A 16,364-nucleotide genomic window follows, 5' to 3' on the forward strand; every position below is an offset into this window, starting at 1 on the left:
AATCTTTGGTTATCGGGTTTTCCCATTCGGGTTGCCAGGTCTGCCTTCATCCCTCCTATGCCTAATATGCCGTTAATAGTAAGTTAATTTGAAATATTACTGTACATACATTCAGTTATCACATTGAACATAGCCTATATCAAGGCAGTCTAGTGAAGGATTTAATTTCTTTGTGTCTATTCCAAAATGTAATGATGGTATTCAATGACACAAATCTGTGTTCTAGAAAGAGTGGTCTGGAGTTGCAGAGGTCCGATAATATCAGCTTTAATGCAACAGTTAGAAATCAACACGTCCAGAGCTCTGGGGTTGTCTACGTTTTCCTACCCGCAACAGAGTTTGGGCTGGTTCACGAAGTCCAACTGCTATCTTTCCCTCCCCAGCATATATTTATACAGCGCAATTAAAACAGAAAGATGAAAAGAGGGTTGAGCTTGTTCTCTCGTGCATCAGGGAGTTGTTCTTGCCTACGCGTCCCACCTGCTCGGGTACCGTCTCCACCCGGTTTCAATGTTGTTTCTGAAAATGAAGAGATAGAGACACAAAGAACAGCCTGCTTCCCACACTCTGTGTGAGACACCATGTTTAAGCCTGAGCACACTTCTCAGATCATAAGACAGAACTTTAATAAGCACATATATTCTTTACTAGCTATAATGTAAACTCAGACCAAGTCGCAAATGCGTCTGGAAGAACCTCTGTTCATTTTCGATTTCCAAGGTGAGTTGTCACAGGCTCAGAACACATGGATAAATAGTGGATGTGGAGTTTCGTTGGCTCTTGTGTTATTCACGTTTTGGATGTGAAGAATAGGCCTAATTCATTCTCATGAATTGCACATCACTACCTGTTATAGTGTCACGCTGGCAACAACGTAACAACAGTGTAGTGTAATGACAGTGTAACAAGGAGATAACATCAGGCAACCCGAATGGGAAAACCCGATAACCAAAGATTGACACCAATGTCGGGTCTATTACAGAAACGAAACTTATATTCAAGAGGAGGTGGCGAGTTATGCAGCCACATTCACTCACATTTTGTAATAGCTAGAAAACCTTTTGCATAATGAATCATAAAAGAATATGTGCACTTTGTCAGTGTGCAGGGGAGAGCCGGGGAACTGGACCACTATCAAGTAAGAACTCAGTGACTGCTCACGAGAATTGTCTGGTAAGAATAACATGAACTTGCTCGCTAGGTCAGATTCTGTATTTGGCAGCTGGTTTACAAGTTATAGCCTAGATAGTAGCATTTTCTTCAACCATAGTAGTAGAGTAAATAGGGTGACCAGACGTCCTCTTTTACCCGGACATGTCCTCTTTTTGAGACCTAAAAAATGCGCCCGGCAGGGATTCCAAAATTGGAATCTCAAATCTGATCACCCTAGCTTTACATTAGGCCTAATTGCTTTCTCTTGATGATTTCAGCTGTATTCATCGGGTCTGTACTGCCAGAACTCGCCGGTGGACGACAGTCTGTGTGGGTTTTCTGTGGACGATGTTGAGAAAGAGATACGGCGCGGCAACAGACTGGTAAGATCGTTGTCTTTGGCCAGTTGCCAAATAAACTGAACTGTGGTCACTGCTTTCTCTATGCCAAAAATATTTAAAAAGTTACATTATTTGTTAACAGACATAGGCTTACATGAATTAAGCAATTACTTTTATTTCTGTTGTTTATTCTGCACATGAAGAATAGGCCTAATTCATTCTCATGAATTGCACATCTGTTATAGTGTTACGCTGGCAACAACGTAACAACAGTGTAGTGTAATGACAGTGTAACAAGGAGATAACATCTAAAAAAATGTTTTGTAAGTGCAAGTGGAGTAGTCCTAGAAGTACATTAAGTGCATATTAACTCAAATTCCCCAGTAGGCCTACTGTTAATTCCCATACATTTTCATTACCGTATTTTTAGGAAATAAAATAATAAAATAAAATTATACCACAATTTTACCCCAAAGAACTGACGTAGGTGTGATGCTGACCTAATCGTTATGTGGGGGAAGTGAAAGTCTGTCATATAAAAAGAGGAGTGGGGTGCGGCATATACAAAAGGCGGATTTTACAACTTTTCCACAATTTTCCAACGAAAAATACGGTAATTCTTGAAAAATCCCATGGAATTTTTCTTTGTTTTACTTCTGGCCAAACACAAGGGTGTGTTACGACCATGTGATTGGCCAGGTGGAAAATCATGTGACTTCCTCCTTTCGACCAGCTTTGCCTTTCATCTCCACTAATGTCACTGTGCCCCATCCCCAGTCATGCCACAGTTACGGTGGGGGGGTGGGGGGGGGGTGGGGGGGGGGTGGGGGGGGGGGGGTCAGATGGCTGAGCGGTTAGGGAGTCGGGCTATTAATCAGAAGGTTGTTGGTTCGATTCCCGTTCGTGCAAAATGTGTCCTTGGGCAAGGCACTTCACCCTACTTGCCTCGGGGAGAATGTCCCTGTACTTACTGTAAGTCGCTCTGGATAAGAGCGTCTGCTAAATGACTAAATGTAAATGTAATGTAATGTGCAGTTCCTTCGACACGTCTCGGCCACCGTATTTGACTTTTATTGGATAATTTCGATCAAACAAGACAAGAAAATAATGTTTATTACTACAAGTCCTTTATAAAAAAAAACAACAACAACTGACTGACCAATACATTCACAACTGTTGTGAATCTTAATATACAATAGAACATCTCCGATTTCATAAACATCTGGTGATGATAATGAACATTATCTACAATACATACATAACATGGCCTTTGTAATAAGTTAAACCTACACTGGTTTCTGAGTTGTTCACAATATGGATTTTCTTGTTGTTTTTTACACAAATACAATGGCTAAACTGTTTCAATGTAATAGTCGTATCACATAACTTTTAATGTCAGTTTAATTTGTGATGGACACATCACAGATGTAAAACGACAGTTTAGAAAGTAAAATGAAGAAAAAGCAGTTGCCAGCCAATATATCAATGCAAATAGCTTTTTAAAACAAAAGTGAAATGTTTTGAACAAGAAAAAGACAAATGACAGAGACGTGATAAAGAGAAGCGGATGGCAACTTAGACGACAGATGCCTCAGTCATAGAAAAGACAGCGACAATATTGCTTCCCCTTCCTCTCATTCATTCAAATATACACACGTTGCACGAGGAGGGGAAAATACGGTTGGTTACCGCAGCGACTGACACTCTTAGAGCAACAATCTGAAATCTTAAACCTTGTCTATTTTCCATATCATTCATAGTTACAATTTTATTTACAACTACATTTTAAATGCAGTGTTTCGCGTGTGCAGATAGGAATCTACGTCACAGACCAAAACTAAGCTGTAGACGCCATTGAGATGCTTAAACTACTGGCCTAACTCAAAGATCTTCTACAATCAACTTGCTTACAGTCCCGCTCCGAAGGATATCCGCTAATCTACAACTCCATCCAGCGACAGTGTGATTACCATTTAACCACAGGGGCGCCAAAGTTCACTTTGTAGAAAGTGCAACGTGATTCCAGCCCGCATTACAGTATTTTCGTGGATGCTCTTTTATAGGGGACATCACAGCATGGTTTTGGATCATGTCAGAACAGGTAACTTCTATGATATACATCCATGGATGGGAGGTTGTCATCAGTTCGTTGATAAACACAATTGTAGCAGCTGACCAGCATTCTGCTAATCTGATTGGCTTTGAGGGAGTAGTGTGTGTGTGTGTGTGGGGGGGGGGGGGGTTCTGCAGTTAAAGAGAAAGTGCTATCACAGTACATCTGGCTGAGGCAGCCTAGGGGCGATGCCTCGGGGCGGTGCTTCAGGGCTCAGGGTGGAGGCGGGAGGTGCAGAGCTTGGGTCCTGGGGCAGGTGGAGGAGTCAGGGCTTGATGTCAGAGTAGCTGGTGTAGGTTTCACTACAGCTGGAGGACGCACTGAGGTTCCCTGAACCACTGCCCTCTGGAACACACACACACACACACCCACAGTTTTGAGGGTTGGCCAGCACAAGATAAGACACATGAGCACATATAGGTTGACATACTGTATGTACACTAATATGTGTTGTTGGGTCTTTCACACATAAAAACAGTGTTTCCCCTACCATTATATTAGGGAACCCCCGCCCCACCTGGAAGGTCAAGTTAATACAAATTTTTTAAAAAAATCGTAAAAAAAAATAATATTTTATTTTTTATATATAGCGCCTAATCACAAAATAAGTCATTTAAGGTTACCTTTTCTATAAAACCGGTCTATAGCTTGCTCTTTTATTAATCAAACTAATTGGCCTTATGTTATTTATCTTATTTACACGACGGCATGTCATTTCTGTCTCTACATGGTCGTCCCCCCCCCCCCCCCCCCCCCCCCCAAAAAGCAGTAAACCTAGGGGAAACACTGAAACATATATATACACACACACACACAAGTCTGAGTGTGTGTGTGTCCCACCTGAGCTGAGGGACTGGCAGGACTTGGACTCTTCTATGACCGTGAGCAGGTTGGCAGCAGGCAGCCAGCCCTCCTTACTGGTCTTCAGGTTACGCACAAACCTACAGGCACAACAGCATAAACATACGCCATACATTGGTTCAGCTAATACCTTAAAATACCATAAATCATGAATACATAATACATCATTCATCCTCAGAACCACAACCAGGAAGGGGAATCATTGAAGGCCAATCACAGTACAGGAAAAATAGTTCTTACCACTGTCCCTCCTCCCCCTTCTTGACCAGCTGCACCAGGTCTCCACTCTTGACTGACAGCTCCTGAGACCCCGCCCTCTCGTAGTCAGACACAACCGTGTATTTCCCAGCGGTCTGGTGGCGGGAGAGAGGAGAGTACTGGTGAGCTGTTGTACGATTGCGTTGACAGAAATATTCCTTGAAACAACCTCATTATTTAAACTGATCTCTTCAGGAACATAGATTTGTTTTCAGATGTGGTTGGGACAGCATTTTTTTAATAACTGAGGATCCGGCCTTGAAATAAAATATAATTTTCTTCAATAAAAAGGGGAGGTACAAATGAGCCGTTTCCAAACAGTGGGTGAATATCCCACCCATGTATAATGAAACCTCTCTAACTTGCTTTGTCTTTCACTCTCTCTCTTACACACACACACTAACACACACTGACGCACCAGCAGGCATGCTGGGTAACTGACCACTTTCTTTCTGTTCTCATCCTCAGGGTCGGAGTTCATTGGATCCTCAGCGCTGGAATAACCGTCATTCTCCTCCGAAGCGTCCAATGAGAGTGAAGCCTTTGTCCAGCCTAGAGCAGCAACAGCAGGACAATAGTGTTAGATTTTCAATTATCCTACCACACACACACACACACACACACACACACAGGAGATCACCAGGGAGACCACTCACAGCCCTCCTAGCTACTCCAGGGACCCAGGATCACATGCACACCATGACTGGTTTTATTTGCTTTTGGAAAGGGTTTGGCATTGACATCTCAATCTTTCTAAGTAGTTATCGAGATGTAGTAGTGCATGGAATGTGTGTGTTTAAGGAGTAGGGGTTGTTTCAGCGAAGACGTGAAGGAGGGTGAGGATGTTAAGGATCCACGGTAACAGCCCCATAGTGCCACACAGGTGAAGCCTCACACCAACAATATCAGTGCAGTGCCCATACACCTCGCGTTCGGCATGCACACTGTACCTTTCCTCCGGACCTGTAAGAGACTAGAGGTGCTGAACCACCTAACTCTGCCCAGGAGGAGGCGAGATTCTGGGCCAGCGTCTGAGGAAACACAGCCAGTCACTCTCTGGAGCACGCCTCCGTACATCTACCACCACTTTCACTCGCCTACCCAGGATACGCCTCGCCTGTGTACTGTGCTGCATGTCAACTATGTGACAGGGAGGACTCTCTCAAGGTGACCCAGAAGAGTTTCAGTTGTACACACCAACTATCATCTTGTAGCCAACAGAGGCTAAAAGTCATAGACTGCTGGTGCTAAAGCCATAACATGTAGATGTACGAACACAGGTTCTGCCCTCCCCTGAGAGGCCCCCAGGTTCTGCCCTCCCCTGAGAGGCCCCCAGGTTCTGCCCTCCCCTGAGAGGCCCCCAGGTTCTGCCCTCCCCTGAGAGGCCCCCAGGTTCTGCCCTCCCCTGAGAGGCCCCCAGGTTCTGCCCTCCCCTGAGAGGCCCCAGGTTCTGCCCTCCCCTGAGAGGCCCCAGGTTCTGCCCTCCCCTGAGAGGCCCCAGGTTCTGCCCTCCCCTGAGAGGCCCCAGGTTCTGCCCTCCCCTGAGAGGCCCCCAGGTTCTGCCCTCCCCTGAGAGGCCCCAGGTTCTGCCCTCCCCTGAGAGGCCCCAGGTTCTGCCCTCCCCTGAGAGGCCCCAGGTTCTGCCCTCCCCTGAGAGGCCCCAGGTTCTGCCCTCCCCTGAGAGGCCCCAGGTTCTGCCCTCCCCTGAGAGGCCCCCAGGTTCTGCTCTCCCCAAGAGGGTCCACAGGTTCTGTCAGACTACCTTTGAAGCCGAACGGCGTGGGGTCGCTCTTTATCTCGTGCCGTTTGGTCTTGTGGTCGGGGCTGGAGAGAGAGCCTGCCAGAGGGAGGAACCGGGGGGATAGAGGGAGGAGAGAGATCAGAACAGGAACAGCAGGACAGGGTAGACAGATGAATAGGGGGAAAAAGAACAAGCGGAAAAAACATTTGACTTAGTGCGGTTGAGAGATGGAAAGTTCCTACAAATGTAGAGCTACTGTACATGGATTTCTGAACATGGCATACAAACAGACACCAACTGCAAACTAGAGGACCACATCATGATAATGACTCTCTCTAACACAGACTGTTTCTACAATGAAGTATTGTCTACATACTTTAGTCCTAGTTCTGTGTTCTATGGATCATTCTATACTAGACCCCCCTCTGATATTTTGTCTAAGCTTGTCGGGGGTACCTGGTGGAGAGTAGGGCATCATGGTAAAGTTAAGCTTTTGTCGTCAGATGGGGAGGGCTCTGTGGGAGGAAGGAAGCATGCACATGTGACCTCTGATTTGATGACCTCACAAAGCCACTCCCCCTAATCTGGGAACTGGACCTCACTAAGAGCTTATGTATCCGGTCTCCCACACACTAGCTCACAATCACATCAACTAATCGCATACAAACAACTTTTCCCTTCTCCCCGAACTATGACTATGGTCCATCTTGGACCCACAAACAATGACAGTTTAGTTGCATGGTTCAAATGACATGATGAATAATGCGGGTATATTGAGTACCGGATGCTAATAGGGTTTTGATTCCCCCTGGTGGGTTGGTTGGGCTATTACCTCTCTGCCCCTTGAGATTGCTGAAGCCCTGCAAGGTAAAACGCTTTTTAACCGAGGCGGCCCTGTCATATGTTGGGCTGGTCACTGCCTCATCTGGCCCAGGAGAGAGGGAAGAAAAGGAGAGGGAGGGAAGGAGGTGAGAGGAGGAGATGGGAGTGTGGGAGAATAGCGAGAGAAACAGAGAGATGTAGAAGGAGGTACAGAGGGGGAACGGAGAGAAGAGGTGACACGATGGAGAGAAAAAAGGGAGGAAGAAAAGAGAATGGTGTCGATTTTATAAAAGAAGAATGCAAATGGCGAATTGAACAGTGAGCGACGATGCAGGCAAGGGGGGGGGGGGGGAGAGGAAAAAATACAGATTAGTCATACCATCAGAAAGAATGAAAAACAAGTATTTGTTGGAACAGAAGAAACAAAGGTGAGACTAGGGGTTGAGATCTGCTGGCAGGTGAAAGGGGGAAGATATCAGGAAGTAGTTCCCTCTCTCTAGCTCAGTCCTCTCTCTCCTCACCTTTTCCTTTCTCCAAGGACTTCGGGGAGCAGGAGGAGGAGTTGGCATCAGGGCTGCTTGGCTCTCCCTTCCTCTCGTCTCCCTTCTTGAAGCTTCTCTGGCCCGTCTTGAAAGGACTGGAAGAGACAGGAGAGTCCGTCAGGTCAACACAGACTGCAGGAGAGCAGGCGACCCACAGCTCACGCCATGACAGAGCTGAACCCCTGTTCCTCCGCAGGGGAGCCAGGCCAGGGGAGTCGGCCATTTTGGGGACAGAAGATAACGCGGGAGTCAACCCTGACTTGCCATTCGGACCTGAGGGGTGACTCACCTGAGGCTGACGGGGGGGAACTGGAACACCTGGTCTGACACCCTCTGTTGGCTGGCTTCTGAAACACACGGAGGGGGAGGAGCCACATCCGGGAAGCTGTGAGTATAGGGAACTACAGAGAAGTACAGGGATCTACAGAGAAGTACAGGGAACCACAGAGAAGTACAGGGAACTACAGAGAAGTACAGGGATCTACAGAGAAGTACAGGGAACCACAGAGAAGTACAGGGAACCACAGAGAAGTACAGGGAACCACAGAGAAGTACAGGGAACCACAGAGAACTACAGGGAACTAAAGAGAAGTACAGGGAACCACAGAGAACTACAGGGAACCACAGAGAACTACAGAGAAGTACAGGGAACCACAGAGAAGTACAGGGAACCACAGAGAAGTACAGGGAACCACAGAGAAGTACAGGGAACCACAGAGAAGTACAGGGAACCACAGAGAAGTACAGGGAACCACAGAGAAGTACAGGGAACCACAGAGAAGTACAGGGAACCACAGAGAAGTACAGGGAACTAAAGAGAAGTACAGGGAACCACAGAGAACTACAGGGAACCACAGAGAACTACAGGGAACCACAGAGAAGTACAGGGAACCACAGAGAAGTACAGGGAACCACAGAGAAGTACAGGGAACCACAGAGAACTACAGAGAAGTACAGGGAACCACAGAGAAGTACAGGGAACCACAGGGAAGTACAGGGAACCACAGAGAAGTACAGGGAACCACACGGAACCACAGAGACTAGAGGTACATGTATATACTGTATCTAGGGTGTGTGTGTGTACCAGTGGTCGTACCTCTGTAGGCTTCCAGCTGTGTGGTAAGAACCTTCCGGATCTCGTTCACCCATGTGGTCTTCACCTCCGCCGTGGGCGCCTGCAACACAAGGTTCAGTATTCTCATCTACATCACGTGTGTGTGTTATGTGTGTGTGTGTGTGTGTGTACCTGTACAATGTAGACCTCCTCTCTGGAGTTGCACCAGATCTCAAACTTCTTGTTGTCTCCCTTGGCGTTCTCTGTGATGCCTACAGCACTCATCTGGAGAACACACACACAGACAGACAAACACACACACAGACAGATTAAAACATTTACCTCCAGACTTACAATAAATGTTTATGTCCACAAAGGCACGATGATATTGTTTAGTGCTCGGAGCCCGAGGCGGCCCGTGTCTCAAAGCGTCTCACGTTCAGGCTCTGTTTGAAGCTGTAGGAGGGGGCCTTCTCATAGCCCTCCCCGTTCTCCTCCCTCCTCTTGCAGAACAGCAGGGCCTTCTCGTGCAGGAACAGGTGCCTCTGCATGGGCTTGAAGCGCGCCAGGTCCTTGACCTTGGCGTGGCCCTTCTTGTGCTCCGTCCACACGCTGAACGAGCCCTGCATCAGGAGACGGCCCAGGTCCGACAGGTTGGCCTATCAGAGAGGAGGATGGGGTCAGAGGTCATGGTGATGTTGTCTCATGGACAGTCTGAATTAAATGGATGAGTACACTATCGTTTTGTGTGTGCCATGTCACTGTTCCGTGTGCTGTGTCACTGTTCCGTGTGCTGTGTCACTGTTCCGTGTGCTGTGTCACTGTTCCGCGTGTTGTGTCACTGTTCCGTGTGCTGTGTCACTGTTCCGTGTGCTGTGTCACTGTTCCGTGTGCTGTGTCACTGTTCCGCGTGTTGTGTCACTGTTCCGTGTGCTGTGTCACTGTTCCGTGTGCTGTGTCACTGTTCCGTATGCTATGTCACTGTTCCGTGTGCCGTGTCAGGGCTCCTGACCTCGTATCCGGTGATGGCGATGAGGTGCATGGAGTCGTTGACGGCCTTCAGGATGCCCAGGATGGAGGTCAGAGCCTCCTGCAGGTCCTCAGTGCCCTCACAGCCCTTACTGTACTTCAGCATCTCCTGGAGCACGAACACGCACACACACACACACACACACACACACACGCACACACACACGCACACACACACCATGATGAGTGTGTGGGTAAGCATGCAGCCGGAGGGCAGCGTGGAGGCGTGGTGTCTGGTACCTTGAGCAGCAGCTGGTACTTGGTGATCCTCTGGACAGGCTTCAGCAGGTAGGAGTCCAGCCCCAGCTTGTGTTCCAGCTTCTTCTGACACTCCTGGTGACACATCACACTGTCAGGACGGCTTCACATGGGACCGCCACAGCTGTTTGGTTTATAACTGAGGATGTGGCCGTTTAATATGATTTTCTTAATCTTAAAGAAAAGTGTGTTGGGAGGATTTTTTGTGTGCAGGTGTGTTTGTGTGTGTGTGTGTTTGTGGTGTGTGTGTGTGTGTGTGTGGTATGTGTGTGTGTGTGTGTGTGTTTGTGGTGTGTGTGTGTGTGTTTGTGTCGTGTGTGTTTGTGGTGTGTGTGTGTGTGTGTTTGTGGTGTGTGTGTGTGTGTTTGTGGTGTGTGTGTGTGTGTGGTATGTGTGTGTGTGTGTTTGTGGTGTGTGTGTGTGTGTTTGTGTCATGTGTGTTTGTGGTGTGTGTGTGTGTGTGTTTGTGGTGTGTGTGTGTGTGTGTTTGTGGTGTGTGTGTGTGTTTGTGGTGTGTGTGTGTGTGTGTGTCGGGCTCCCCTACCTGGAAGAAAGCGCAGTCGGAGCAGCTTCTCCACAGGCTTTCTGAGCGAGGCTTGTTCTGGCAGTACTGCTCATAGATCTGCAGGTCTGTCATCTGACACAGCAGCAACACAGGGAGTCACAACACATCACTCACATCTCCCTCCTGAAGGCACAGGAGGCCACTGGCTTGTTTCATTCTTTGTATACACACATATCCACCCATCTCTATCTATCCACCCATCCATCTCTATCTATCCATCCATCCATCTCTATCTCCATCTGTATCTCTATCCATCCATCCATCTCTATCTCCATCTCTATATCCATCCATCGTCCTCACCCTCTCCAGGAAACAGCGTCCCACCAACTCAGGACAGTCCGTGTATTGCTCCAACTCTCTTAGGAACGTCCTAAAGGGACAGACAGAGTATGGAAGGAAAAAAAGGAAGGGAGACGGAATGATGTGAATAGTTTACATGGGGTATGGTGCATCAGGAAGACACATCAGTCCCAGTGTGATGGCTGGCCACCAGGGGGAGCTGTGTCACCTCTTGTGGAAGAGGTAGATTTCAGACATGTTGCCAAACAGCACGTCCTTCTTGTTCTGCAGCGGGCCTGGGATGAGGTGGGCCATGGAGGGGTTGTCCATCTCAGAGGCATAGCCCTGGAACACACACACACACACAGTCAGTCAGATAAGGCAGTGAAAAATACCATATTCATATGGTAATGGTCCCATTGTGTATGTATTCTTTCAGCTGTTACTCCATGGAGACACCTATGGAGACAGACCCAGTGATGCATGTGTGTGTGTGTGTGTGTGTACCTGCTGCACGTGTGTGTGTGTGTGTACCTGCAGCACGTGTGTGTGTGTGTGTGTACCTGCTGCACGTGTGTGTGTGTGTGTGTGTGTGTACCTGCTGCACGTGTGTGTGTGTGTGTGTGTGTGTGTACCTGCTACATGTGTGTGTGTGTGTGTACCTGCTGCATGTGTGTGTGTGTGTGTGTGTGTACCTGCTGCACGTGCGTGTGTGTGTGTGTGTGTGTACCTGCAGCATGTGTGTGTGTGTGTACCTGCTGCATGTGTGTGTGTGTGTGTGTACCTGCAGCACACACAGGAGCTCCTCTGCGTAGGCTCTCTCTGTCTCCAGCAGCTCGTTCATCACATGTCTGAAGAACAACAGCCAGCAGGTGAGTGAGGTGAGCTACAAGACTTCCAGCAGTCCCACTGTATATACACATATACAGTAAATAATGAACCTATAGTATCTCTATGCTGTAAGGGAGGCTGATGTTTATGATGATTTAAATTCGAGTCCTGATCCTGCAGTGTGATTGGCCCAGCCCCTCCCCTGGACCAGCGGTCCACTCACCTCCTGAGAACAGCCAGGTTCTCCTCCTCCTCTGACAGGGAGGCGTGTCTGCTGGTGCTGTCACTCCGCTGTAGCCCCTCCCCCTGAGGACACACACACACTGGCATGAAGAACTACAGGAGCTGGTACACCTGCACTGGCAGCTACACACACACACACACACACACACACACACACACACACACACACACACACACACACACACACACACACACACACACACACACACACACACACACACACACACACACACACACACACACACACACACACAGAGAGCAGAAACCTGCATAGATTAATGTAGCGCAAGAAGCTCTAGAACAAAGTATGACTGCTTACTGTTTTACAGCCGACTGCGTTGTCTGATTCATCTATGCTGGTCTTCTCAGGCTGGACTCTGTGTGCTGGGGGAGAGGAGGGGAGAGGGAGAGGAGGGGAGAGGAGGTGAGAGGGGAGAGGGCTGGCCAGGTGTGTGTGCGAAATATGAGAAAGTTCTCATATAACACTCAATGATCAGTGTGTGTGTGTGTGTGTTATAAGGAGTATCAGGTGTGTGTGTTATAAGTTAGAGCCCAAAACATTTATGTTCTTCTCCCCTCCACCTCCTCCTCCCCTCCACCTCCTCCTCCCTCCTCCTCCCCTCCACCTCCTCCTCCCTCCTCCTCCCCTCCACCTTCTCCTCTCCACCAGACTGCTGTCTCAGCTAGATGAGACAGAGCGAGCGTTTGATGAGTTCTGGGCTCGACACCAGACCAAGCTGGAGCAGTGTTTGCAGCTGCGCCACTTTGAACACAGCTACCGAGAGGTACACACCTGCCTCTAACACACCTGCCTCTCACACGCCTGCCTCTCACACGCCTGCCTCTCACACGCCTGCCTCTCACACGCCTGCCTCTCACACACCTGCCTCTCACACACAGCTACCGAGAGGTACACACCTGCCTCTCACACACCTGCCTCTCACACACCTGCCTCTCACACACCTGCCTCTCACACACCTGCCTCTCACACACAGCTACCGAGAGGTACACACCTGCCTCTCACACACCTGCCTCTCTGACTATCAGGTTTGTGTTATAAAAGGGGTATCAGGTGTGTGTGTGTGTGTGAGGGCCAGCTCACCTGGTGATGTGAGAGGAGACTTGATGAAGGCCTCAGGTCTGGGGGCCACAGGCTGCACTGGTCTGGTCTGCTTGGCAGCCAGCTTCTTCAGACTCACCCTCCTCTTGTCAAACATCTCCTGCATGGACACCTGCTTCAGCAGGAGCTTCTCCACCTGGTCCTGAGGGGAGAGGAGGGGAGAGGAGGGGGCATCAGAGACACGTGCACTAGACGCCCCTCCTGTGGTTCTAACGCGTCCAGAACATGACTGATGGCATGAAAAACACCTTATTTTCAGTGGGCCTGATAAAGGCTTATGCTTCACGTTAGGGATGCTGTATGTTCAAGTGTATTTCAGAGCGAGAGAGAGAGAAAGCCGAAATACTGGCAGCTCAGATCAGGTTGATGTACATCATCTTAGCGTATCTTAGCAGGCAGGTACATTACTGTAGGGTATCAGTAATGATAGGGTGGCAGTTACTAACAGTAGGGACTAGCACAGTGCTAGTAACAGTGTTTGAGGTTGAGAGGGTCGTGGCTGGGAAGACGTCCTCACCCTGAACTCCTGGCTGAGGATGCTCTGGTAGTCCCTGGCGACAGAGTCCTGGTCCGCCAGCGTGTTCTGCTCCGCCGTATCCAGGTAACGCTCCAGCTCGCGCAGGGCTGACTCCGCCCCCTCGTGGGACTGACACTTGTCCACTGGCTGGGAGGCCAGCAGGTAGATGCCATCATCACACCACTTAGATGCCTGGAGAGGGAGGGAGGGATGAGGAGAGGGAGGGAGAGAGGGATGGGGGAAGAGAGGGAGAGAGGGATGGGGGGAGAGAGGGAGAGAGGGATGGGGGAGAGAGGGAGAGAGGGATGAGGGGAGGGAGGTAGAGAGGGATGGGGGGAGAGAGAGGGATGGGGGAGAGAGGGAAAGAGGGATGGGGGGAGAGAGGGAGACAGTCAGAGACTGTCACTATTTTGTGTGTATTCATGTCCATGTATAGTGTGTGTGTGTGTTTTCCCCTCACCCTCTCCAGGTTGTGGTGCAGCTCAATGGCCTTGAGGAGGTGTTCCTTCTTGGCCTTCAGACGGCCGCTGAAATCCTCGCTGACGGCTCGGAGCTCGCTGCATTTGGGCTGGATGGAATCCTCGGCGTAGTGGGACTTCTGGATCAACTCGTCCCCCTGCTGAGCCAGAGCCAGGGCCTGATCCAGAACCTCCTGCAGAGGGAGGGAAGAGGGAGAGGTAGAGGGAGAGGGAGAGGGAGAGGGAAGGAAGAGGGAGAGGGGAGGGAGAGGGGAGGGAGAGGGAAGGAAGAGGGAGGGAGAGGGAAGGAAGAGGGAGGGAGAGGGGAGGGAGAGGGATGGAAGAGGGAGGGAGAGGGAAGGAAGAGGGAGAGGGGAGGGAGAGGGGAGGGAGAGGGAAGGAAGAGGGAGGGAGAGGGAAGGAAGAGGGAGGGAGAGGGAAGGAAGAGGGAGGGAGAGGGAAGGAAGAGGGAGGGAGAGGGAAGGAAGAGGGAGGGAGAGGGGAGGGAGAGGGATGGAAGAGGGAGGGAGAGGGAAGGAAGAGGGAGAGGGGAGGGAGAGGGGAGGGAGAGGGAAGGAAGAGGGAGGGAGAGGGAAGGAAGAGGGAGGGAGAGGGGAGGGAGAGGGATGGAAGAGGGAGGGAGAGGGAAGGAAGAGGGAGAGGGGAGGGAGAGGGAAGGAAGAGGAGGGAGAGGGGAGGAAGAGGGAGAGGGGAGGGAGAGGGGAGGGAGAGGGGAGGGAAGGTGAGGGAGAACGGAGTGATGGAAGGAGGATGCAGTCAGAGAGAAGGGACGGTAGACACAGACAGGGAGAGATAGTGATGATGATGATTAAGGGGTGATCATATCACAACATCTAGACCAAGTGTGCTTGGAAACATCATTGTGTGTGCGTGTGTGTGTATGTGTAGGTCAGTGTTCTTACACAAGCTTTCTCCTCGTGGTTGATCAGCTCTCTGAATATGTGGTCGGCGTGGGCGGGGCTTATCCCACCTCGGAGAACGCCATCAGCTTCTCAGAAACCTGCTCAACAGCGCCCGCACCTGCAACATCACCATGGCAACAGCCGTTGGGAACGCGTCCGCCAAGACTAGATCCTACGCCGGTATGATCTTCTCTTTCTCTTACAAAAGCAGGATTACGTGGGGTACACTTGATTCGACTGATCAAAAGCAGAGAAAATCAGAGCTGCCACCAAAACAGAGACTGTGACTTAAATCAAGCGCACCTCGTAGACTTTCATTTACGGTATTGATATGTGAGAGGCAGGTGTGTGAGAGGCAGGTGTGTGAGAGGCAGGTGTGTGAGAGGCAGGTGTGTGAGAGGCAGGTGTGTACCTCTCGGTAGCTGTGTTCAAAGTGGCGCAGCTGCAAACACTGCTCCAGCTTGGTCTGGTGTCGAGCCCAGAACTCATCAAACGCTCGCTCTGTCTCATCTAGCTGAGACAGCAGTCTGGGGGAGAGGAGGAGGTGGAGGGGAGGAGGAGGGAGGAGGAGGTGGAGGGAGAGGAGGGAGGGGAGGAGGAGGTGAGGGAGGAGGAGGTGGAGGGGAGGAGGAGGGAGGGGAGGAGGAGGTGGAGGGAGGAGGAGGGAGGGGGAGGAGGAGGTGGAGGGGAGGAGGAGGGAGGGAGGAGGAGGTGGAGGGGAGGAGGAGGGAGGGGAGGAGAAAGGAGAAGAACATAAATGTTTTGGGCTCTAACTAACTGGTAAATTGATTACTGCCAAAGTGATGTCCACTTCTGATAACTGCAACTTCAGAGTTCAACAGCGACGGTCTAGGCTGTGCAGCGTTCCTAGGTTCTAGGTGCTGGGTTCTGACCTCTGCACGGTGGCCAGGTTCTCCAGCTCGTCCTGGTTCATGTTGTGGTCAGGGTCTCTGACCACAGGCTCGTTGATGCTCTCCAGCAACATGCTGCCCTGCCCAGAGCTACCAGCATGTCATCCTGACACACACACACACACACACACACAGAGGACACACACACACAAATTTAGCAATAAATCTAACGATGACTGAGTCTGGGGTCAGTGTGTGTGTGTGTGTGTGTTGTTCCAGTAAGCCCACCTCATCCTGTCCCTCTTGCTGGTGTGTGTTTGGCAGCTCTTGGAGGTGGCCTGGATGTTGTTGGGCAGCTCGGTCTCTGCCAGCTCTGTCCCAAACGTCTGCAAAGCCTGGGCTGTCC

The 16,364-nt window shown here is 50.0% G+C and overlaps 1 protein-coding gene across 1 annotated transcript in view; it reads right to left on the reverse strand.

Moving 5' to 3' along the window:
- Positions 1–2,548: 2,548 nt before the first annotated feature.
- The window catches only part of LOC134016964 (guanine nucleotide exchange factor DBS-like), a 38,772-nt gene continuing 24,956 nt past the window's right edge, over positions 2,549–16,364 (reverse strand). The window contains 29 exon segments of the mRNA XM_062456210.1: positions 2,549–3,951; positions 4,447–4,547; positions 4,708–4,820; positions 5,168–5,277; positions 5,676–5,756; positions 6,488–6,562; positions 7,299–7,391; positions 7,810–7,925; positions 8,120–8,174; positions 8,927–9,005; positions 9,077–9,169; positions 9,322–9,543; positions 9,897–10,022; positions 10,154–10,246; positions 10,716–10,808; positions 11,037–11,106; positions 11,245–11,360; positions 11,800–11,866; positions 12,070–12,152; positions 12,409–12,473; positions 13,192–13,351; positions 13,727–13,918; positions 14,187–14,378; positions 15,108–15,175; positions 15,178–15,210; positions 15,213–15,225; positions 15,520–15,634; positions 16,001–16,108; positions 16,247–16,358. Coding sequence (XP_062312194.1) covers positions 3,872–3,951; positions 4,447–4,547; positions 4,708–4,820; positions 5,168–5,277; positions 5,676–5,756; positions 6,488–6,562; positions 7,299–7,391; positions 7,810–7,925; positions 8,120–8,174; positions 8,927–9,005; positions 9,077–9,169; positions 9,322–9,543; positions 9,897–10,022; positions 10,154–10,246; positions 10,716–10,808; positions 11,037–11,106; positions 11,245–11,360; positions 11,800–11,866; positions 12,070–12,152; positions 12,409–12,473; positions 13,192–13,351; positions 13,727–13,918; positions 14,187–14,378; positions 15,108–15,175; positions 15,178–15,210; positions 15,213–15,225; positions 15,520–15,634; positions 16,001–16,108; positions 16,247–16,358 — 2,924 coding nt within the window. The 3' untranslated portion in view covers positions 2,549–3,871.

Source organism: Osmerus eperlanus, chromosome 3, assembly GCF_963692335.1.
Source record: "Osmerus eperlanus chromosome 3, fOsmEpe2.1, whole genome shotgun sequence".
Taxonomy (NCBI): domain Eukaryota; kingdom Metazoa; phylum Chordata; class Actinopteri; order Osmeriformes; family Osmeridae; genus Osmerus; species Osmerus eperlanus.